This window comes from Camelus dromedarius, chromosome 4 (genome assembly GCF_036321535.1).
Source record: "Camelus dromedarius isolate mCamDro1 chromosome 4, mCamDro1.pat, whole genome shotgun sequence".
Taxonomy (NCBI): Eukaryota; Metazoa; Chordata; class Mammalia; order Artiodactyla; family Camelidae; genus Camelus; species Camelus dromedarius.
Window position 1 is genome coordinate 39,175,767 of NC_087439.1, and position 25,610 is coordinate 39,201,376.

General features: G+C 34.5%; 1 protein-coding gene across 3 annotated transcripts in view; it reads right to left on the reverse strand.

Annotated features, from left to right (window-relative positions):
• KCNH7 (potassium voltage-gated channel subfamily H member 7) overlaps positions 1–25,610 on the reverse strand; it is a 390,131-nt gene that overhangs the window by 110,383 nt on the left and 254,138 nt on the right. For all 3 annotated transcript variants that reach the window (XM_064484857.1, XM_031451550.2, XM_064484856.1), the window contains exons 3-4: positions 22,445–22,600; positions 2,769–3,197 (exon numbers count right to left, since the gene is read on the reverse strand). In XM_064484857.1, coding sequence (XP_064340927.1) covers positions 2,769–3,197; positions 22,445–22,600 — 585 coding nt within the window. The remainder of the gene's footprint in view (positions 1–2,768; positions 3,198–22,444; positions 22,601–25,610) is intronic.

A 25,610-nucleotide genomic window follows, 5' to 3' on the forward strand; every position in this document is an offset into this window, starting at 1 on the left:
TTCTTAAATGAAAAGACAACAATCTAAATTCAAAAGCTGGTGCATGTGGGATTTAAACTGTTAACCAGTTACATGGATTCATAAAATTAAAATCAATTTTAAAAGCTTTCCATCTTCCCCTATCAGTGGCCCAGTTTCTAAAGAATATAATACAGCTCTAGGAAGTGTAATTTCTTATATGCTAATTAGTGATTTTATAGCTAAAACTACTCTAAAGCTGAAGTATAAAATATCCTCTGAATTTATCAATTGACAGTTAGACATTGACTTTAGCATCTGCAAGAAAGTAATACAGTTTTTGTAAACAACATAGCCTGGCTGGGAGAAGAAAATTTAGGAGATCTCAATACTAAGTGTCCATGAATAGAACCTGTACTGAGAAACCCCAAATATTAACACATCCTTTTCCATAATTGTATCAGTAACTGTACTAAATGAAGATCACATAAAATTGAAAACAATAAAGTTAAATCATGAAAACTGATCTAACCTACTCAGCACCACTGTCAAAACACAGACTAAGTCTGTGCCATGCACTGATTATGTATCACTTGATATTGTTTCTGACTGTTACTGTACTGTAACTCAGGTATATAAGACCCATTTCTGAAAAGCCAGTATGATTCCTAAAGATGACTACACTAACTGGACTAAATAACTAAAATATATGCTGGTCATTTGCATTATCATATTGGATTGGCTGTCTTTCAGCCATAGGATTCATTGCCCAAAGATCAAATTTCAGACATTTTATTCAGTCAGGAGATACCGAGCATGACATTACCAGATGATACAGGGCCTTAGATGTTGATCCAGTTTGGAAATTGTCCTTCATTTCATTTTCCTTTTGAATGTATTTGAACTATAGATTTAAATGGATGTGCTAATTGCTCTTGAAGTGTATATAGTGTAACAAATCTATCTCATAGAAAGCTGTTCCTTCTGTTTCTGTGATACTGATTTATCTCTCTTTGAATTTTTTTCCTTTCAGTTCACTTATTTTTCACCTCTTTTGCCTTCTCTACTTCACTACGCCCTTTAACTAAAGATCCCCTACATTAGGACTCAATCCTAAGATTTGGGTATAAATTTCAGAGTATTATGGAGTAGATAACTCATTATTTCCTGATGTGTGTGTCGGGAACATAATTCATGAGCATGGTCCTCTCAATGTCACACCAACATTTATCGAGTTCCTGCCATGAAGTACTCCCAAGGCTGTGGATTCAACTATGCCCAAACTCCTGTGCTGGAGAAGCTCTCAGCAACATAATGATTTGTTTGCATATCTAATAGGAATGAAGGACTGAGATATAATGCAGAATGTAATACATGCTATAATTTATGTAAACACTGCTTTGCATCCTCAGATGTGAAATCATTTCATTCTTCTGGTTTGGGGAGGGAGAAATGCGTTCTTGGGGCTATAAGTGGTAGCATGAGAAGGGACAAAGTGGGGAAGAGTGTTCTTGGAAGAACAAAGTAACCATGCAAGAAAATGCATGGTACAATTTTGGGAAAAGGCAATTATCTTTGTGCGTATTTAGAATTAAGTATACAGTAGGGGAGGATATCTTGCAGAGGTTAGATAAAAGACTTGAAAAATAATTGTAGACAGCTGGAAAAGTGCCTACTACCCTACATGAAGGAGTCCTGTGATCAGATCTATGTTTTAAAGAGAAAACTAACAGCAGCATGGGCGATGATGGCACCCACAGGACGAAATCCCACAGAAGGGACAGTGGGTCTCTCAAGAACCCAAATCTACAGAAGTCAGAAAAGTGAGACTAATGCACCCATGCAACGAGTACCCTAAATCTTGGACTCCCTCGGATAAAGTTCAGTGACTCAACAGACCCCTACAGCAAGGTTTCAGGGAGCAGGAGTGAGGGAAGAAAAGCAATGCATAGATGGGTTGTGGATTCTGGAGACCAGTCATGGGTTTATAGGCCAGTTCCCCACACCCTGTAACCTTGGACCGGTTATTTATTTAACATATCTAAACCTCAGTTTCCTCACATATAAAATGGGGCTTAATAATAGCTCCTAACTCATAGGGTTGTTACGAGAATTAAATGAGCACTTACATTGCCTCACACATGTCAATACTCAATGAATGTTCTCCATTATCATGTTAACGATGAATTGTTTTTGTCATTGCCTTTTAAGCACACCTATCACTACTGGCTAATACACCAATGTGAACCAAAGAGGTCAGAGGGAACAAATGAATTTTGACTTTGCATTTCACGTTGGTTTTAGTTCAGCCCCTTCCCCTTACCCACCCCCTCCCTGTCTCCAATTAATAGCTTTCTGATCATTCAGTATATCACATTTCATAAACCTCTTCCTCTGGAAAGAGTTGGTCAATAAAATGGTCCTGTGATGGCATGACGCTCTTTTTGCCCAGTTCTTGACTATTTACTAAGTGCAGCACAAATAATCATGCTTGAGACGACAGTGTCATCACCTAAACAGATCTTATATTAAGTGATAATTAACTAACACTCCATAAAGTAAGCAGATAATAGTTAACATACTATTTCAGAAACACAGATAGAGAAGCTGGAAGAAACCAAATATATTCACTAAGGTTCAAATAGGAAATCAGTAACAACTTTGACTGTAGAATTCATATTTTTAGTAGACGTACTCAAATTTCTTCTCCAAAGGTGTAAGGATTAATGTCGAAATAAAAAAGAATACAGAAATTACCTTTCCCTACCCCTTTACATATGTTTCCATATTAATAAAACAAACAAACATACCTTCACTGGCATGCCGGTCTCTAAATATATTCTTGGGGTGGACACCGAATCCTTCTATATCATGAACGGATGAAGCCCTCCGTATACTACAAATGCTTTCCTTTGATCTGGAATGAGTCAGCTGGGAACTCGACTGCAGCATGTCGGGGTAGAGTCGGTCCCATTGTCTTTTGGGAGAGGAATGGTCAAGAGGTCCAGATATATTCACCAAGGGGGAACATTTGCTGGGCTGTATCAAGGCTTTTGTATCATCTGCTTCAGAGGGACTACAGCTTTCTTTTGTAGGAGACTTAAAGTGCTTCATGGCTACGGAATCATCACTGTGTTTAGATGAATCGATTACTACCACATCGGGGTCTTCTTGTGGTAAGGACTGCTTTCTGTAAGTGAGAACTCTCAGACCAGGGAACTTGAACCCAAAAAGTTTTCCTACGAATGGAGACAGGAAAGAGCATTGTTACAAGACAAAGGATATATCCCTTCAAACAAACACTGTTGATACATGTTTAAACACTATGTAAAAAGTTTTTCACCAATACTTCAGTCATTTACAGTTGGAATGAGGTATATATTGTAGAAAACTTCTGAGACTAATTTGAATTATCATATAAGTAGTAAAAAAACAGTGAAATAATTTTACCATGTTTCTGGTGGTTAAATATACTCCAGTGACATAAAACCATCATTTGTTTGACATGAGGTTTTTTTGTTTTAAAAAAATGAAAAATAATATTCACTATATATCCATTTTTTAAGAGAAATCGAAGATTGGAACACAATTTTGAAAGGAAAAGAAAGGATGGGTTACGAAGTATAAAAGGGCCAGACACGGGAAAGACTACAGTGTATGTGGTTGCGTGGGGATGTTAGTGTGTTGCAAGTGGAGAAAAGGAAGTGAGGTGGGGGCAAGGAGTTGGGCTGACATAGCTAGAAGGTTTGTATTGGATAACACTGCTAGTCAAGTATGGATGGGGAAAGTGAGGCCAACTGTGTATGAGACATTCCTCATTCTGCTTGGAATTCTTGAAAGGCTTTTGGTTTCAGAGACAGATGTAAACATAAGAACTTGTTTTTATGATTTTTTTTGTTCCCAAATCTAAGAATATGGCAGGGAATGTTATATATCTATATCTGTATCTATATCTGTATCTATATCTATATCTATATCTATATCTATATCTATATCTATATCTATATCTCAGAGTGGATGGTGTTTAGAAGGGCAACTAAATATAAACATTAAAGGGTAGGTATTAAAAATTAACATTAGCTAATAAACACATAACTCATTGGTAGTAAAAAAATGCACATTAAAACAAGAGAGTATCATTGTCAACTCTTCAATTTAGCAGTAAATGAAAGAAAGAAGCACAATATCAAGTGCTGGCAAACATTTTGACACTTTGCTGGTGGGACTGCAAATTGTTACAAATTCTTTGGAAAGTGATCTTACAATATCTATTAAGATGAAAAATGTACTTTTCAAAAACACTTTTCATTTGACTCAGCAATCTCCTTTGTAGAATATTACATAGGCACAGAAACTAGACACTATCTGTATGGAAGAATGGTTGAAAAAGTTATGAGATTTTTATACTTTGGAATCTTATGATGTTCTTTACAAACAAGAATATGTATATGTTTCGATTAGAAGGTTATTTTAAATACAGTTTTATGTGAAAAAGCATGTTTCAGTTTAATGTGTTTATGATACTATTTCATTAAAAAATAGTAAAAGCTTATATTTGTCCATGTAAGTAATATGGCAGTACAGAAAGATGTGGAAGAACATAGTCCAAAGTTTTAAGGTTGATTGGCTAGGTGGGTTTAGAAGTGTGGAAGTATAATAATGTATTGTGTTCTTTTTTATTTATCTCTATTGTTTGTTTCACCAAGCATGTATTCTTTTATACAGTAAAAAAAACTAATAAGATAAAACTTCTACCCCTAGAAGAAGTGAAAAATAAGAGGAAGCATTCAAACAATACTGTGTAATTCAAAGCTTTTCTAAGTATTGTCTACAAGAAAATGCAGTTTCTAACTTCTGTTGCCAGAGTGGCAGCCTAGGTCCACATCACCCCATGGCTTTACAGTTACATGCTGCCCTCTGAGTCAGTCAGTTGGTATATCTGGGCTATAATATTATCTACCTTTTTATATTCTTTAAGTGTCATGGGCACTGTTACCTTTAATATATTCATTATAAACATTTTCTCAATGCACTGAAGATTGTCCTAAAACATGGAAGAACACTCTCAAAACCTATGAACTTTTCTGCATTATATTTAAGTATATTCTTCCAGTGGATGGTCTTATTTTATACACATATTTTCAATTCCATCTTCAATCCAATGACTCCTAAATCTAAAACTCAAGCCTGGACCTACACTCTTAGCTCCAGACCTGCATTTCTAATGGCCTCATCAACATCTTCACTTAGAAGTCTTAAAGGCACCTCAAAATCTCATAGCAAATCTGATCTCATGATCTATCCTTCCAAGCCCAGCCCTTTTCTTTTTTTCAGCGAATGGCATCACAGTCCATCTAGTTGTATAGGCCTGAGATCTGAGGGCCATTCTAGTACTTACTGTTCTCGCTCACCTCCATCACACATATACAATTAATCCACTAACTGTGTTCATTTCACTTCCTGAATATCTTTTTGATATCTGACATTTGGTATTTTGATATTGATGTTTTCACTTCTCTCATCATCACTGCTCTCTTTTGTCTAAGATACAATCATGGTTCACCTGATTTCTTGAAATAGGATGCTAATCATTTTCCACATTTGCATCATACTGTCCATCCAGTAAAAAAGTCATTTTTAAAAAAACCTCATTTCTGATCATTCAGATGATTGTTTAACCTTTTACTACTTCCAGTAACTTAATGCTTTGGGCTTGAAGACAACACTAGCTCCACTATCTGCAGCTTAGTTTTCCCTCCTTGCTCACCAGGATCCAACCATGTGAACTTTTTCATTCCTCTAGAGGCCTGTGCTTCTTATAAATTCAGGGCTTCCTTGTGTTTGACACGTTTGACTCTTCCTACTCAGTACATCTTTAGGTTTTAGCTCCAAAGTCTTTTCCTGTGGGAAGCCTTTCCTTCCTTCGGAACTAGATTAGTATACCCTTCATAATTTTCACAACAGCTAATGGTTATACTCTTGTTGATTTTCTGATTAACATTTCTCTCCCCTAGTGGACTGTAGGCCTCATAAGGGCAGGGACCCTGTCTATTTTGCTCACCAAATCACAGCTCTAACAGAATGTCTGAGCACAGTAAATGAATTTCCACTAGCAGACTCTAAACTGATAATGTGCTTCAATTTTGACTGTGGAAAAACAAAAATATCTAGTTGCTCTGACCAACTTAATTAGAGAATCTTAACCTCTTAGAATTGTATTCACCTATATTTACCAAAAATGGTTGATTGAATAGAACCCAGTGTCTGATGGAAGTGGTGAACGCTATACCTTGTCCTGTATACCTGATACAATTCTTATTGTTAACTTCACCCGTTTTCCCCAGAGGTTATTAATTGTTACCGTTCTGATTCTACAGCATACACAGAAGTGTTTTCACACTCCTCATCATCTACTGAATTTTACAGAAAATTTTTGAATTAAGCAGGCTAATTTATTATTGTAAGCTTTCATTGTGTGCCAGTAGTTAACAGTAGTAAATATAACTGAAATAGAATTTATCTTTCTGATAAAAGACATGACACAGTGCACAATTTCCAAGTATGTTCAACATTAAACTCTGGACTAATAAAATGTAGATGAGAGTAACCAATGTGTTGCGTATATAATTAAATAATGATGCATCACAGTAACTATTTTGCAAGCATTCTTACATAATTCTACTAACAATTTTTATATGCTCGAGCAAATTGCCAAGTTAAAAATCAGTCAACTGCATCAGAGTCATTTGATTAGTTTTTAATGCACTTGGAATTGAGTTATAAAGCAGTTTACAAATCAATTCTGCAAGCTTATTACAATGCACTGAGGTCAATGCCTACTTTTATTCATTTTTCATCAGTTACATTACCCTCCTCCTTTAAAAACAATTCACTGCCTTTCTTAAATTGATGACTGCACAAGGCATTTAGTTTGCTCCTGCAGTTTAGTCATATCCAAGGTGGTACAGATGGTCTTTTCTGCATCACTAGGTTAATATGACCATGCTATATTGCATTACAGATTTAGTTGTCCAACTGCAGTTCATCCGGAAAGAATACACATTGAGAATTTTGCTCAATGCTAGCACTCTCAGGCATGAACTATAAAACACAGATGAGTATAATCCTGTTACGTTTCTTAACATTGAAAAACAGTCTTGTAAGTTGTCTCTGTATTTTACTACATATGCTTTCTAACTTGAATAACTGAAACAGATACCTTTAAGCTTATTATCTACTAAAATGTTCAATAAATCTGAAATAAGAAAAACAGAATAAAAATTTTTACACATTTTTTACACATTCCCCCAAATAAGTACTGATAAACTATTTACATGAACATAATTTTGTTTGACTGCAACATTTTCATCTAAGAGGTAGATACCTGAACTTATGACTAGCTACCCCCACAATATCTTTCTCAGGACATGACACTTTTGTGAAGCTGCTGAATATATATTTGGAAGCTGCATTCTCATGCAGCCTGTGTCACATTTAACTAAGAGCTTTTTACATCTCAACCAAGAAGGCACACAGCTCTGCCCAGTGGTTTTCTATTTTAAAAGCCTAAGATTATGACTTCATTCTATATATGGAAAACTGTTAAATATTTGGCCCAAGGTTAAACAAGAAATCAGGGTAAAGTCAGAATAAAACAGCAGTTTCCTTGATTTAATTTCAGTTTTACCCAAGATTTGGTGTTTTCTTGGGCCATAAATATATACATGAGAATCTAGTAAAAATCATAACACTCTCGTCTAAATAAATACAAATAAATGCAAATAAATGCACACACATTTTTTTAATGATCTCAAAGTTTAAATAAATAACAAAATCTTCCTCCCCCAACCAAAACCCTTCCATTAACCTCCTCTGAGATCCCCTAAGATTAGCTGATTTCTAATATTCCTTCTAGCTTTGAGTTTCTTTACATATACAGTTATACTAATCATAGTCCCCACAAAATTATAATGATCACAACTGCATCTCTACCTCTATCTCCTGTGGTAATGGGACTTTAGAAAATGGTTTTACCAAACTTTTCCAAATTGAGGAAACCTCATCAATCTGAACTGGTATTCCTCTCTCTCTCCCCCCGGTAGATGCTTCTCATCTACTAGAGTTTGGAAGACAACTATTGTGCTAATTTTGACATCAAACTATTGTCTAACTTAAGAATATACCTAGGAACATCAGAAGTAGAAATATTTCTTGCAGAAAACCAGGTATTTCTGAAAAATTCTCCCTGTAGTCTTAATCATTGAATTTCCTTGCAATGACAAATTCCCAGTGATTCCTTTGGTTGATTTCTCATAATTTCTACAAACTCTTAGAACTTTGACTACCTAATAATTTTACTACTAGAACTCAGTTAAGTATAAAACAGAAGCATTTTGGTTGGTTCTGTTTAGCTGAATTATAAACTGAAAAGTAGAGAAAAATTTAAGTTCAAGCAGTCATGCAAACCAGAGGCTCTAGTTGGGTAAGGAGAGGACATATGTGTGTGGAGGGGAGAGGGGAAGCCATGAGCAGAGATATTTCCCCTCACAAAGGATTTGGGGTGATGAGAGGTATCTTACGCTGGATCCCTGAAAACGGACGGTGCAAAAGGGTATATAGGAACTGTTCTCAGGGGATATGCTTATAAGGAAAAGAGGAAGACAAGATTGGTCAAAGGAAGTTAAACTTATGAAAATAAAACTAAAGCTTTAGCTGGTCCTCATGGGACTCTGGAGCTGGGATAGCTCTTTAGAATTAATACCAAAATGAAGTCAGGGTAAATGGCAGCATGTCACTGCCTACAGCTACCCCATGGGAAGGGCCATAACCTTGGGTCAGGCAGTTCCCTGCCTTTGCTACAATTCCCAGTGAAGGACAGAGTTGTGTACCTGCAGTAGCCAATATTTCCAGCAGCTGTCCCAGCTCTGAGCAAGGTGTCTGAGGCACAGTGCCTACAGTACAGATGGAGAAGGGCAGCCAGTTTTTGATCTGAAAAAAATACGATCTGAATAATTCTACTAGCAGCTACTATTACATAAAATAAGAATCTGAATTAAAATCTATGTACTTTTCTATACTCAGGGATTCACAAGTCTGACATTTAAATTGGAAGCCTTAAAAGCACTATGGACTCTTCTCCAACTAAATAGCTCTGGATGTGCAGAGAAGTATAACTTTAATCTCTGAGTCAGAAAGAGCAACAGATCAAATTTGATGGGAGAAACAGGGAAGATAATTGACATATCTGACTTTTCTTTTTAGGAAGAAATTCCCGTGGAGGCACCCTGCAAAGAGATGAGTCTTCCTTACTAACTGCATAAAGAGTATTCGATGATGCCCACGGCTGCCAGAGCAACCCATAATATTGTCAAAGAAGGCAGTGGTTAGCAGTTAGACTGGGAAAAAGAATGATTCACTGTGAACTCAGTACCGACCTGGTTACCCTGATTGGTGGGTGACACATGGGGCAGTGCAGCCAGTGTGGTCCTGGTGTTTGTGACAACAAACGATCACCAGGGGGTCCATCGACCTACTAAAACTGAAACTAAATTTGGGACCCCTTAAAAGAGTGGATGTGGTCAATACTGCTTTGAAAGACTAAGACTCCTGGGACATATCCTTGGGCGAGAGATACTGGAGAAAAAGTAACATCTTACAATAAGGCAGTAACTATAGGACCAAATAGGAATTTTGAAGCAACGTTGAGTCCTGACCCAGTAGCGCCAGACACACACAAGTGCAGATCAGGGGAGGGTACTACTGCTGTAGCAGCAGTGAGAGCAGTCACAGGAGCTACAAGCAGCAGAGAACTTCTGGAACAAGTTCACGAATGCTGACGATGTCCAAGAGAAAATGCTTCCAACCTAGCCGGGTCATCATTAGAGCAAAGAAGCAGAAAACACAGGTTTACAATAAGGGAGATACGGCAGAAAAGAGGACAGGGTGGTGGACTGCTTTTAGCCACTCAAGGTCATAATCCCTTCATGAGGGGACACTGGAAATGAAAGAAAAACACATCAGCATTATATATACCTAACTAGATTTCCATTTCTATGAGATAACTGCTTAATAATCAATGTATGATTTACAATACTGTTATTTTGTTTCTTTTTTTTTATAGATTTCTTTCTTTTCGAAATGCCAAGTTAAGGAGTCCACTCATGTTGTGTGAAAGTAATAACATTGTAACCTAGATTGACCCGGGATGACCATGTAGTCATTACATGGACAGGGACTCTCTTGATGGAGTGTTCCAAACACAAATGGCACAGACACCAGTTACCCACGTGCTGTCTGAATAGACTGCCCCTGATTTGGGTGTTGCTAGGTAACAAATTCTTGTAAATGTTATGTGTATGGGGACTCTGGTGCGGACAAGCTGATTTAGGTCATCATTAACATTCATTGCTAATGAAGAGATGATGCATATTTTTACAACTACCAGCAATTTTCTTGACCTTAGGAATAAGTATTTAGCCCAAATCTTATGTGGAAACATGATATAAAGTTGATTGTAACTTATAACTGAACTTTTCCCAGAATTCTTTTATCAATCATGTCATGGTTCCTTTTTCTATATTAAATTTAATCTTTAAGAAGAGGAAACTTCCAAACACATGATAATAGTAAACATTAGTTATGCTGTAAAACCTTTAATTATATTCATCTGAATAATAGATTGTTTCTATAGTAATGCTTACTGAGTGGGAAACTCTGTATTACTACGCAGCTCTTCATCTTTGAATTAAAGAATGACTTTCAGCTCCACTGGAGAATAGTAAAAACACTGTGAATATCCTTTTTATAAACCAGCTGTACAGAAAATTTTTGTTCCTTAGCTTGAAGTCTGAAAACTGGAATACAAATTTGAGGGGTTAATGTAGCTATTCAGGCAAATACATATTTTATGTCAATTATTCAGAATATTGTGTCCAAAGCATATGAACACATTTTAGTGGCTTAAATTAATTAGATAATTGCCTAAATTACCAACTGTGTTTTGTGTGTATAGACTTTGCTTTAGTCAAAGCTTTTAGAGTAATTCAAACTTTTATTTTAGTAAGCATAAAGGTAAAAATTCTCTTTTGATTTGAAGAGTAATTTTAATAATTTTAAAGGTAGTGGAATCTCCTTTATGATACTTTAATGAATTAAATGAAAAAGTGCACTTTCAGAAATAATTGTGAGAATAGAATAGTAAAGAAATTTACTTTACTTAATTGCAGTTTTACTTTTAGCTTTACTTAAAATTAATCTTTATGGTTTTATCTAAACATAATTAACTTAGACCAGGAGTTCTCAAACTTTAATGTACATCAGAATGAACTCAAGGGTTTGTCAAAGCACAGATTGCTGAATTTCTGTGTTTCTGCATCAGATACACTGGTGTAAGGCCCAAGAACTTGCATTTCAAACATGTTATAAGGTGGTACTGATGGTCTCAATCTTGGAGAATCACTGACTAATCCTCATCTAGTAGGGGAAAAACTCAATTACCCAATATGAAAATAATATTCACTTATTTATATATTCTATAAATATGTACTGGGTGCCCACTATTTGCAAAATGCTATGAACTGCTATGAACTAGAGCCTAAGTGCTCCTGGCTACTTTAAATAACGTAGGTTTCTTAAATTTTTCACCACCCTCACCTCTCTCACTCTCTATTTTTATCCCTGGCGTTCTTTTGTCATTTGTTTCTTGTCTACTAGGCAAACAGATGTGACCAGTGTGGCAGTAGAGACAGGTACAAGGTACCATGGTCACAGGGGCAAGAACAGGTAAATTTACTTGAATGAATTAAGAACTCTCCACAGGTAAAAGGTCCTTTGGAGAAGGCATGTTAGAAAAATGAAGTATTCTAGTAGAGAGGACACCATATTATACAAACAAGATGCTATAAAATGCATGGTGGTTTCAAAAAATCACCACTAATATATGGGATGTGATGGTTGGGGGGGGGGGCAGGATGGACTGTGATGGGAAATGAGGCTCAAGAAGTATCTGAGGCCAGAACATGGGTCTTTTGCTTAATGCACAGGGCTTTAGAGTTTTATACTTTTAGGCAATAGAGAACCATTATAAACGATATAAACAGTGGAGTATATGACCCGATATATAATAGCATGATCTATGATACAAAGGAAAGAGGCTGAAAGCAGAGATACCAATTATAAGATCACTGTATCAGTCTAAGAAAGACGTGTTGAGGGCCTGAATAGGCAATTACAGGGGGCTGTATGAGAGAGATAGTCACAAGGTGCGCTTGAAAGAACTTGACCACTCTTTGGTTGGGAGAAGAGAGGATTAAAGAGAAGGAGAAGTTTAGCATGATGCCCAGGTTTCTGGCTTGGGTGGCTTTGATGATGACACCATTCACAATGCATGAAGAGCAAGAGTTTTTGATGAAACAGGGTGGATGGTAGCTGGAGATGGAAAGATAAGCCTTAGGTAGAAAATGCTAAATTTTCAGAAATGCTAAAATCTTCCAAAAAAAGATGTCCAATGGGGAGTTGGATATATGAAGTACTAAGAAATGAGAAGAGTCTAGAGAAAGGTGTGGGCTGGAGATATCCATTTGAGGGGGGGGGGGGGGGAGTCTTTATCCTGTAGGTCATGGATAAATTTGCCCAAGCAGGGTGTTTAGAGAAGATGACTAAGCGGAGAATTCTAAGAAGAACAGCTTTTGGAGAATAAACAAACAGCGTTTAAGAGTGTTTTATTTAAGAGGAACATGAAAATGGTACTCAAATAATGGTCACAGAGTTCAAAAGAAGCAAAGGAACGTGTTGTCATGGAACATAAAGAACCAGAGAGAAGAGAATCAAATTTAGCAGGACCGCTTCCACCTAGAGGGCAACGTTGAGAGCACACCATAGAGAGCTCATTACAGTGGGCAGAGGAAGAAAGGAAATAAGGAAAACAATGAGTACGTGTGGAAAATCCCAATGCCTCTAAGAAGAGACAAGTAACAAAAGTGAAGAAAGTCAAGTACAAAGAAGCAATAAGGAAAGGTGCAAGACTGCAGCAAACTGCAGAGTACATACCCCAGGGGAAGGCATGGCCAGTATTCTGTTCCAAGTTACTGCACACATGTGACCAGGTACTCGTATTTTTTCCAAAATGAGCCAGAGATCTTAATTTTATGTGCAATCTTCCAATTTTTAAATGTTGGCAACAAATATAATTAATTAAAACTTTGAGAAATTATTTGATGTGAACAGAATGTGTCAGTTGAAGTGTAGGCTATTCTCAGCAGCATGAGGAGGAGCAAAAGGGAAAGGGCCGGTATGAAGACATAGCAGGGAGAGGGGGGCATGGGTGAGGACGTATTATGAAGGAATGGCAGAGGGAACGGGTTTCAAGTGGATACTGGAGCCTCTGTTAAGATTTGTCACCAGGGGCTGAGGTATATTTGTTGAGGATGGGCAGATTAAAGAAGTTCCTGCCCAGGCCCTCCCCCTTGCTCTGAGGTATTGAAGGTGAGGTGATCTGTCAGGACTAAGGAGGTGACTCTGACATGAGAGTCATGAGAAGGCTGGTGAAGGTTTGAAATACTTGCTAAGAGAAAGAGGTAAAGTATCCAAAAAAAATTAGGATCTCATGTATAATTATTTACATGCAGTATAATCATTTATAAATTAATAAATGATAAAATTCATTATGTTTTGTGAACTAAAAAAAAACTTAACTTGGGCCTGTTTTCTTGTTGGGAAATATTTAAAGTTTATTAGTAAAATGAGAAAAGTATGGATTTTCTACAGTGATGGCAACAGTAAATTAAGTAGACATAAAAAGCTATTTTAAATTGATAAGAAGAGTGAAAAAGTTATTAGTTAAAATTTATATGTGGATATGAGCTTAAGGTCAACTTTTATAGTGGCTCAAACTGACTTTTTGGTTTTAAGACATGTTAAGAACATAGGATGCATTCATTTTCTGTTGGGTTGTATATTGTTAAAGCAAGAATTTTTTGTTTATTTAGGTTCTCCCAACCCCCTCAAGAAATTTTTGGCAAATTAAAATGTGTACATGTGTGTCTGTGTAAACTAGATTGGTGATCCTAGATTTCTCCTATAAAACAGAAGAAATATAAGACTTAAATATACTTGTAAATAATTTAAAATAAAACTTTAAAATATTTTATTTAAAATAATAAAAACAAAAGCATCTTAAACTTGATGAAAATTAACTTTGAAATTAATAGCATAAGCCAGAATGTAACTTGGTTATCTTCTACATTATGCAAATATTTCATACTGACAGATATTAGAGAAGAAAAAAAGAGAACACATTTTCCCATTGCTGTTAGTTCCTTTAGATGTGACCCCTTAGTAGGAAAATTAGAATTTTCTCTTTCACTCAAGTATCATTTTCATTTTTCAGACTGCTCAGTTTAAGCAATCAAAGAGAAAAGGTTTAATTATATCTTTTACTTGGTATTTATATTTATTATATAGCAGTTAATCAACTTACCTATGCAGTATTTATTAATTTGATAATTAGGTCTATTACAGTAATACTCTCCTGTACTTGCTTCATTTCAGGGGACATAAGTCATCTGTTTGTCACTGGTCCTATATCTTCAACAGAGATTAAGTGTGAAAAATTAGTTCTCCCCAAATCTGTCCACTTTGGTTGTGTTGTGTTCCTAACCCAGAAACTAGATATTTGTACTGTGAATTGATCCACCTTTTATTCAATACAAGTGTCTAGGTTTCCAGAATTTACTCAGCCCAATTTATCATAGCTCCTTTTCATAGTTCATCTTTTCTATTATGTATTTAACTCCTTTTCTATTACTTGATCTTCTCAATTTAATTCTTCATTTCTTTTTCATCAGTGTTTCTTGTTGTCACTTCACATTTTTTTCCTTTGTCTACATTTCAGGAGAGGCAGTTACATTTACAGAAACCCAAATCCTCTCAAACAGTACCCTCTTCCCCATTACTTTCACTTAAATTCTAACATTAAGGACATGCAGCCTCCCTCCCCTCCCCTCCATCAAACACAAAAAACACACTCCTTATGTAGATAAGACATTACGCATTTTGAAGGTTTCTGCAAAAAGGGGTGCATCAAATTTTGATTTTCTTTTATTTCTTTATTGGTTTGTTTTAGTGGCCACCATGGGGCAACAATGTTTGAAATAGTCAATATCATTATTTTACACAGGGAGTAAAATTATACTTTAAGGAAAAAAGAAATTTGCCAAAGATTGGAAATACAAAGTATAAATTAGATAGTATCAGAAGCTACCAAATATAATTTGTCTCTCTTTAAATTTCTGCTTGATTTAACAATCAACTCTTCAAAAATTGACACCAAGAGAAATTTAGAGGATAAAATGACAGAAGGTATAATCAAAACTGATATAATTGTTGTAAATAACAAGCCTTTGTAATGCTCTGGAAACACTTGTCTGCATATCTGTACTCTCTCTAGTAAGTCTCTGTATGAGTGACAGCTGCTGTGTAGGAAAACCACTCATGCTCACATAATAAGAATAATCTCTACTGAATTTGCTAAGACTTACAAAGAGATGCTATTTTAATCAGAGTATAAAGTTGCACAGATTGTGTGTGATACCCTGGGAGGCTGCTGTATCGATTACCTTCCATTCAAGAAATCAAAGTTTCAATTCTCCATTTGCATTTCAGTTTGAAATAAAAACTTTATTTTCAAAAATTCCCCTTTTTTGCCATACTGCTGATGCACTCCTCCCTTTTTCACTTCCATCCAATTTGATGGACTATGAAAAGACAACTATTCTGTGGGAAGAAATGAAAAATTTTTGAAGACAATAAAGAAACAAAACTAGGCTTCCTCCAACACAAATTACCTTATTGACATTCATGACCAAGTTACAGGCTGACATTACCTAAAGTATACTCTCAGGAACCATTCAATAATGACTGAATTTGCTAGTGGAAAATATAAAGAAATCAAAACAGTCACCAACTTAAAGAAAAAAGTCTTTTGTATTACAATAGTTTTTTTTGACAGTACTTCAATTTTGTTTCTAACTATGTCACCTGGGAGACTGACAAATTGGTGGTTTTGATAGAGAGTTTTCCCCGAGTGTGATACTGCTTCAGAGTAAAATATTCAGAACGTTGGAATTGTATTACACTAATATATTTGCTCCAATATTGCCTTAACAGAATATTGTACTGTCCTTTAGACATACCTAAGGAAGTAACTAATACTATGGAAAAATTTTAGTTGGTATACATTTGATTTAGTATTACACTTAGGTTTACAATATAGGCTTCTGGGACTGTGTTTTTTATTTTGCATGTATTTAGCTGTCTGATTTACATGTAATATAACAATTTCTTTTTTCAAATATTAAAGTTTTGTGATAAGGCTTTCGGCTTCCCACAGTTGAAGGGGAAGACAGTTACTCAATGACAGTTACTCACAGATCCTTCTAAAAACCATAGAGATCAATAAGGGAGGTAACTAAAAACACCCATAAACATGCCTAAAGAGTAATTAGAGAAAGGGACATTACAAACTTAAATTTACACGTAGTCAGGAAAATAAATGCCCAAGACAGGCAGAATTAGCTAAGAAGAGCACACTGAAATAGTCAGGCAGAAACTAAGTAGAAAAAGGTGGGGTACAAAAGACTCCTTAGAGTGATGAGACACATACAAATAGGGTTTACCCTGAGAAGAAGAGGATTTCACAATGAGGAAGAAATACTGAAATGAGTTCTGTGACCTTAATGAACAAAGCATTGATTACTTGAGAGACAATAGAAAGTGCTAGAAAAGTGAAAAGCACTATTTCTTGCAGAAATAGTAGAGGGATCTTCACAGGTGGATTTGTCCCTGGGAGGCTGGGAAATAAGAAGTGGATGAATGTAAGATCTTCTTATTAACATAAGCGGGAATAGAAGAATTAAAAGACAAAATCAAACAAACAAACAGAAACAAAAACAGGGAATGCCACATATTTTAAATAATAAGCAACCTTTCTCCCGCCAAACCCCTTGAAGTTACAAACTCCTTGCAATGTATGAATGAACCTTTGAATTGAAATACTGAAAAACGTACTAAAACAAGACCTATAACCTTTGCCCCTCACCATATTTCTTGCTAGTGCTGGTCCCAAAAAGTCCTTCATGAATGGACATAAACAAGAGAACTCTAACATTTGTACAAAGATATCATAAAAGAAAAAAGAAAATGGGAATAAAAACATACTTTGCAGAGGAAAGTATGCTAAATATCTAGTTATGAAACAGAATAGATACATAACATGCCAAAATAAGTTTAAAAATTTAAACTAGCAATTATGAGTATGAAATGAGATTATAAATGAGGAATTCAAAAACAAAGAATAAAAACTGGACAAATAAAAAGAAAATGCAAACAAGAACTGAAAAAATACAGGTAATAAATTGAGTAAAGAAAAAGACAAAATCATCTAAAAAAAATTAAGGCCACATTACAAGCTACCCACAAGAATAGAAGTTAGAAATGGGAGAAGCCAAGAAAATAAAATAGAAATAGAGGAGAAAGGACCAGAAAGAAATTGACAGATATGTAAGATAGGCAAAAAAGATCCACCATACATATTATGTGAGTCCTTGAAGAAGATAAACAAACAAGGCAAAATAAATAAAATAAATACACAAAATTGTAATTCAATAAAATTTCCTGAAATAAAAGATAAATTTAATGTGCATACTGAAAGGACCCACAAGGTACCTGGGAAAACTGACTTAGAATAGACAAGTGTAGATGTACGCTAGTGACAATTTTAGACTTTAAAACTCTGCCTTGGCTTGAAACGGGAGTATCAAAGTCTCCAATTATTGGTTTATTTATAAAATTTTCTGGGACTCTGGGAAAAATATCAAAATCACTTACAAGGGACAGTCAAGTAGGTTGTCATCAGACTCCTCATTATTAACATTTGATTTAAGAAGAGTAGAACACTGTCTACAAGCTTCACAGGGCAGTAGAGTGTGGGCCAGATACTTACATCTACCTAGACTGTCCTTCGGGTGTCAAGGCTACTGGAGCATAATGTTGAACATGGGAGAACTCTGAAAGTATTTTACCCATGAACATTTCCTGAAGAGGATGAATTTTATCTGAGAAGTTATGTTTGGGGAAACTTCTGCAAAAGACTAGTGGTGAGCTTCACTAGAAATTTAAGACCAAGAAAAAAGTTAGAAGTATGCAAATTACATCCTCTGAGAGACTAGAAATACCACAACCAAAGAAAATGTGAGAAGGAGAAAGAAGAAATATGAAGTAAGCTCACTGAGTGTCTTGTTGGCAAAAACTAGGAATCAAATAATATAATTTAAACCAACAAACTGGTAGAAGACTAAGCATACATAGGAGTATAAAGATAAGCATTAAGACAGATGATATTTATTATTAACTAAAATTACATGGTAGAAAGGGAAGGAAAAAGAATTAACAAGCTAATTTTATTCTTGTTCATAGTAAAAGATCAAAATACAGTAAGGAAAAGGGAGAAATTAAAGACATTACATAAAATTTTCTTATAAAGATAAATATTACAAAAGATACAAATGTTTCTGAATACTAACATAAAAGCAAAAAAGAGGATAAAAGAAACCAAAAGCACACAGCAAATAAAGAGCAAAGAAAACATAACAAAATGAAATACTTTGAGAGTATATTTAACATAGAATCTGTTAGTACTAAAAAAAACTATTAGTTATATCAATAAATAAAAATACTTATAAATTAAAAGGGAAGTATCATTTCTTCTTATAAGAAACAAAAGAAACTTAACTCCACAATGTTTAAAGACACAACTAATACAAAGAAAGACTAAAAGGTGGTTTAAAGATATAACAAGGAGGGGGAGGGTATAGCTCAAGTGGTAGAGCACATGCTTAGCATGCACAAGGTTCTGGGTTCTAATCCCCAGTCCCTCCTCTAAAAGTAAATAAACCTAATTACCTCCCCTGACCTGCCAAGATAAAATAACTAAATAATATAATAATAAATAAAAAAATTTTTTTAAATGTTTTTAAAAATAAAGATATAATAAGAAAATGGAACAAGAAAAAAACTGTATCTTGATTTAAGATATAGGAGAACTTAGATGTAAAGTTAATAAATAAAAAAGATGCCTTGGAATGCTACAAGGCTAACTTAGAAGTAATAATATAAAGTGATTTATATGGCTACCTATGAAATGTAAGTATCTGTGAAATAAGACAGCAGCAATATTCATAAAACAGAAATTACAAGAGATACAAGGAAAAATAGAAATACCCTAAAAATAGAAGACTTTAATACATTTATTTTAATCCAAGACATATCTAAAGGAGAGAAAACAGGAATATAGATGACTTAAATAACATAAGGTAGAGATTTCAAAATACATATCAACTCATGTATTATAATGTTCTCAAATATCACCTTCTCATGTTTATATAGACCATTCATGAAAACCAATCAAACAATAAAACCACAAGGCAAATCTTAGTAAGTCACCAAAGGGAAATAATACAGATATCATTTTCTGACCATAATAAAAACAAGATAATACTAGAAAATACTAATATTTAATAAAAAAAATTTCTTACTGGAAAATTAAAAACTCTCTATATAAAACAACTTGAGTTAAAAACTAAGAAAACAAAATTGGCATATTTTCTAGAAAAAGATAATGAAAATACTGCATATCTCAATTCATAGGGTCCAGTTCACATAGTGCTTAGAGAAAATAATATAACTTTAAAATCATATATCAAAAAAATGAAAGAATGAAAATAAAGCAATAGAGAAGGGACAACAAAGTAAGCTGATAAAAACTGAATTAATAAAGATAAAAGCAAAATTTTGTGAGTTTGAATACTAACAGTATTAATAAACTAGTAAAATTTAGTTCCTTAGAAAGAAAAGTACAAATTAATTCACAAATTAAGGGGCAAAAACTAAAAAAGAACTAAGCAATGTCAGAAGGGAAATAACCATAAAAACAGAGGAAATAGTAAAAATGTCATAAAAGACACTGCATAATTCTATTAAAATAAATTTTTAAACCTACATGAAATAAATAATTTCTCAAGAAATAAAATTTAGCAAAACTGATACTGTTGAGCTGGATAATTTGAATAGTCCAATCTCTGGAGAAAAATAAAATTGTCAAAAAGCTACTCCACAAATACGTACCAGGTTTAAATAAATCTGCAGGGGAATCATACTTAACTTTTAAAGTCCAGATAATCCCCAAACTATTTAAATGGTTCTGTAGCATAGAAAAAACAGAAGAAACTTTAAATTGTTTTCTAAAGAAATAACGTTGATACCAATATCTCATGAAACTCATATACACATTCGAAAATTACAGATCAGTTTCCCTAATGAATATTAATGCAAAACCCTAAATTAATCTTAGATGAAAAAAATCCAAAATTATAAGATAAAACACATTATGTCCAAATGTGACTCCTTCCCAGGATGCAAGAAGGATTTCGTGTTATTAACTTCATTAATAAAATTTATTATAAAAATAAGGAAACAGAATAGTGTGTTCATTTTCATAGATGCTGAAATGGCAATTTACAAATTTTAACGCCCATTCTTAATAAATACAAGTCAATGGAAACTTCCATAAAATTATAAAACACATTACACTCAACCCACATGCCATCATTTGAATTAATGGGGAACACTGCTGGCATCCACACAAAAATCAGGAACAAGTCATGATGTTCACCATCAGTTTCTTTTTAATAATATGTTGGTGGTAATAACCAGCAGAATTAGATAAAAATTATTAGATGCATAAGAATTGAAAAGGAAAATGCAAAACAATCTCTATTTGATATGATAGAACCCTTGAAAAACTCAGAAGTCAATGTATAACTCTGCAAACTAAGAAAACTCACTAAGATAGTAGAATATAAAATTAACATACTCAGAAGAAATCAGTATCTTTAAAAACTATCAGAAGATATAATAAAAGAGAAGACCCTATTTATAATAGCAGCAACAACAACAAAGTTAAATGCCAAGTAGAAAAGTAACAATTAGGAAAAATTTTAAACACCCCTGAAAGACACAACAATTAGATTTAAAAAATGAAAATACATATACATATTTTTGTATAGAATGACTCATCATCATAAAAGATGTTAATTTTCTTCAAATTAATTTATAAAATTAATGTGAATCCAATAAAAATACCAAAGTGATTTTTCTTAATCCAGACAAGTTGTTTCTACAGTTCATATGGATATTCAGCAAGAAGCAACCCAGAACTCTAAAAATTAATATTAAAAGGAGGATGTCATAAATAAGAGGTTAACTGTATATTTAAAACAGTGTGATTCTGAATGACACAGAGATTAACAGAACAGAATAGAAAGTCCAGAATATATTCCAGCACATAAGGAAGTTAAGTATGTGATAAAGGTAGCATCTCAAATTACTAGTGAAAGATAGACTCTTTAATAAATAATGTTAGAACAGCTGAAAATCCATTGATAAAATGATAAATTTATGTCTTGCACTATAAATCAAGTTAAGCTTAAAATGGATCAGAGATCCTAAAAAATAAGTTCTAAAAAATGTGAATTTATTTATGTTCATAACCTTGGAATGGTGAAAGCTTTTCTAGTTATGATGCAAAAATTCAGAATCAACAAAGGAAAAGTTTGTTAAATTCAGCTACATTATAAAAAAAATTTTTAAAGGCTTTGTGTGACAAAAATCAGGAAAAAGATAAAGGACAATTTGCTGGGGAAGTGATTTGCCACTTATTCCACAATCTAAAAGAAAAAGACCAAAAAAAAAAAAAGGAAATGTATACAAGAAATGGACAACTGATAGAAAAAGAAATGTCCATAGTGCTTAAATATATGAATTTATATATATTCACTCACTCATATGAGCACTCATTCGTAATAAGAGAAACGTAAACCAAAACTACTTGGAGTGCTACTTCTCACCTACCATTGACAAAATTCGAGATGACTGACTCACTCTGTTAGCATGGTCTAATACATTAAACCTGATTAGATTAGGTGGTAGTGTTAAGTGGTTCAAATCAAAGGAGGGGAGTTTGGCAGTATCTAAAAATATTATATATTCATTTACCCTTTGATCCAGGAATACCACTTATAGAAGCTTACCCTGAAGATACTTTTGTCCAAGAATGTATATATACAAGTATGAAAATACTTATGTGCAATTCACTCTGGCAATATTTGTAGTAGCCGAAATTTATGAACAACCTAAACGGCCATGAGTAGGGGGCTGATTGAATTAGTCATGGTTTCAAACGACTTTGAAGGCAGCTGATCACTTCTATAAGGCACTGATGGGTAATGTCAGCTATGGCTTTTTTTATCTATATAAAATTACTTTGCTTAACATGCAAACATATTTTGAGAACTGAATCTAAATGAAGCATGTATTAAAATGACTACAGAAGCGGAATATCAAGAGCATTTTGTACATGTTGCCTTTTACTTACGGTTTACAGTTTTGACTGGTAATATTGGGTTTACCCTCTCTGGGGAAGCAGCATTTTCTTCATCCGTCACATATTCAAAATTAATGATGAACATCATAGCCACGCCCTCTTGGTTTTTCACTGGAATTATGTGAGTGTTACAAATAAAAGTGGACCCTAAGGAGATGAAAACTGAGTGTTAGGTCAAAAATATGAATTCATTTCAAAGTGTCAGTAATATTAAAATTCTAATAAAGCCTTATAGAATTTTGTATCTTAAATGATTATTAAAATTCAAATAAAATTTTATTTCATATTTTATTGTACATTATATTTACATAAAAGTTCACAAATTTTGCCAGAAAGATTTTACAGGCAAATTCAAGTACTGTATTATAGGAAAACAAAATCTCAAATCTCATTTTTTTTTATACCCACCAATATACTAAAAAAAAAAAGGACATATTCTTTAACTTCCTAGAAATAACTGTTAGTCTTTCCTTATATATTTTGATTAATTCTGAATCTATATAAAATAATGCTGTGTAAGTAATGAAGATAACTCATTTTGTGTCATCTTGATTTTAGCAAGTTATTTCCTTTTTCTCCTTTAATTTCTTGAACATTAAATAGTAAATTATTGACTCTGTCTTAAATATGTCCTAATAATTATTTCCTTTTCTGTGTAAAATTCACATTGCCCAAATTATGAGGATTTTGTTTGGTTTGTATTCTGTTAGAAAATAGGATCAATATTTTTGTCTATAATATATTGTTAATCTGATCCCTCCAACCAAGAAGATGATAACCTTTTAAAGGCACAACTGCAAGGCTAATAAGATACATTTTATTATAATCTGGAAATGAAATGCACAAAGGGATGACTCAGTTTACAACTAGCTACTGCCAACCATCCTTGAACAGAAACTCAAGATTCAAGATTTAGAGAATACAGTCAAGAAGTTGACGGACTCTTTGGGCCTGACTTCTAGAGCGATTCCTTCAAAGCAGTTTCCTCACATCTTTACCCTCTGAATATTTTCTTTAGTTGTGGTGATGGGAATCTCACAGGTTAGGGATTTGTTTGTATTAAAAAAATACTGTATTTTTAAAATGCAAAAACCTCAGAAAGAATTTTTAGTCATTCAGGCAATATAGTATTTTGATTGCTTTCTTCTTTTGACAATTAGCTGGGACCATCTTGAATCTTGAGGAGAATGATGATTCAGTGTAGAGGCAGGATCAGGTTAGGAGCCGGGTCTGTATGGTGTGAAACTTCAGTGGGACATGTGGGAAAGTGAGTGTCACTGGCAAAGCCCACGGGGTCCCGAGGAAAAATAAGATGGAATCTAGGTGATTAGGTAAGATCCTCTTCCTCTGTGCTCTGTCTAGCTTGGCTTGCTCAGAGGGTGCTTGGGGCCCAAGTCTTGCAGCCAGCACTTCAGACCTGAGTTCCTAGTGCAAAGTGGCTGCATCCAACACCCCAGTTAGGGAGGGGGGCCCATTGTAGAAAGAAATGCTGTGCACAGCCCTGTGATTCAAGATGGCCATGACAGGCCATGTGCAGAGATGCTGCACCCAGCACTGAGATCTGGAAGCATGAGCAGCTGTAGCCAGGTCCCACTGGCCAGGACTCCGCTCCCTTCCCCACTGAGGAGAGCCCTATAAAGCAGCCCCACCCACAGCCTTTGTGGGAAGAGTGTGGACTCTAGACACAGCTCACATCTTTCCATTTTTGATCAAATAAGCTTTCCTTTGCTTCTGAACCGAATTCAGTCTCATTCTATTGGCTTGAATGACATGGGGCAGGAGGGTCCTTGCTGGACACCAACTAGAAAGGGTCAGTAACAAGAGGACCCCAAGAAGCTGGGGACAGGGGCACTGGGAACCTCAACATCCACAAAGGACTGTGGACGCTAGCATTCCAAAATGGCGTTCTATGTATGCTCTGACTATTAAAAACAAAGCGTGAGAAAACTCTTTCCTTTCTTTTCTTCCCTGCAACTTGGCTCCTGCTGTCAAAGCTGAAAACCAAGAGTATTGTTACTATTGCTATACACTGAGACATCACAGGTTGAAGGGCTTTAGAGAGTGGCCTTGGAGATCTAATTATTATTTATGAAATTGTTTCTATGGGTTACTGTGTTCCAATTTCCAAGGAATGGGTTTACAAATATGCTTTTAGAACATAAACTCTTCATAAGTTGGGGATGCCTATGTGCTAGTTGTGATTCAGAGTTTCAAATGTGGATAAGCCTCCCAAATTTGAAATGTAAAGATCTTATTTATAACCAATTTCATTTTTTCTATAGAGGTAGCCAAAGTTTTACAGATGTTGGAAAGTATGTTTTAAGAATGACATGCTGCACCTTCACAGTCTTCAGGTATGTCTTCAATTCATTTAATAAAATAGTTAGCTAGAGCACGTGTCATAGTTTCAATGGTAACAAATAGGATGACTTTAGTAAACAGAAAATAAGCAATTTAAGACGGTTCCATTAGAGCTAAAAATAGAATTGCTTCAGGCTAGGCATCACAATACAAAATGGTTAAACAGAGAATCTGAGGAGATGCTAGAAATAGCCATTACGTATTTTGCTAATGAACCAAAATACTATTGATTTTACCACTTAAAATGACATTTCCTGGATCATTTAGAATATCACTGTGAATTCACAGATTTGTTACTTAGCAGTTTCAAATCTTTCAACATTTGAGGTTTACTGCTGATGGTACAATAAAACAAAAAGCACAGATTTTTGAAAAATCAATAAATAAAAGAAATAGGGATAGAGATCTAATAGGTTTGTAATAGAGAGCAAAGTAATTTTGCTTTCAGTTAGAAGGGGGAAAATCCTATCTTTCAATATTTATGTTGTACATTTACTGTCCAGTGCAAAAAAATTATAAAATTATAGTGCTTTAGAAAAAAAAGTTCAGCTATATGCATTGGCTGCATAGCACATAAGTGTAATTAACCTGAGATTTACTGCCCACTCTCATTGTTTCCTGCATGTTTCTATTAAGCAATATATCTCCTCTAAAGTCAACTGAAGACTCACATTTACATTTTTTTCTCTTTTAGTTTTTGGATTTAATGTCTCCATCAATCTTTCATAGACTCCTGGAAAGCAGATATTCAAATGGAATTTAGAAGAGGAGAAGAATCAAATATATTTTATAGTGG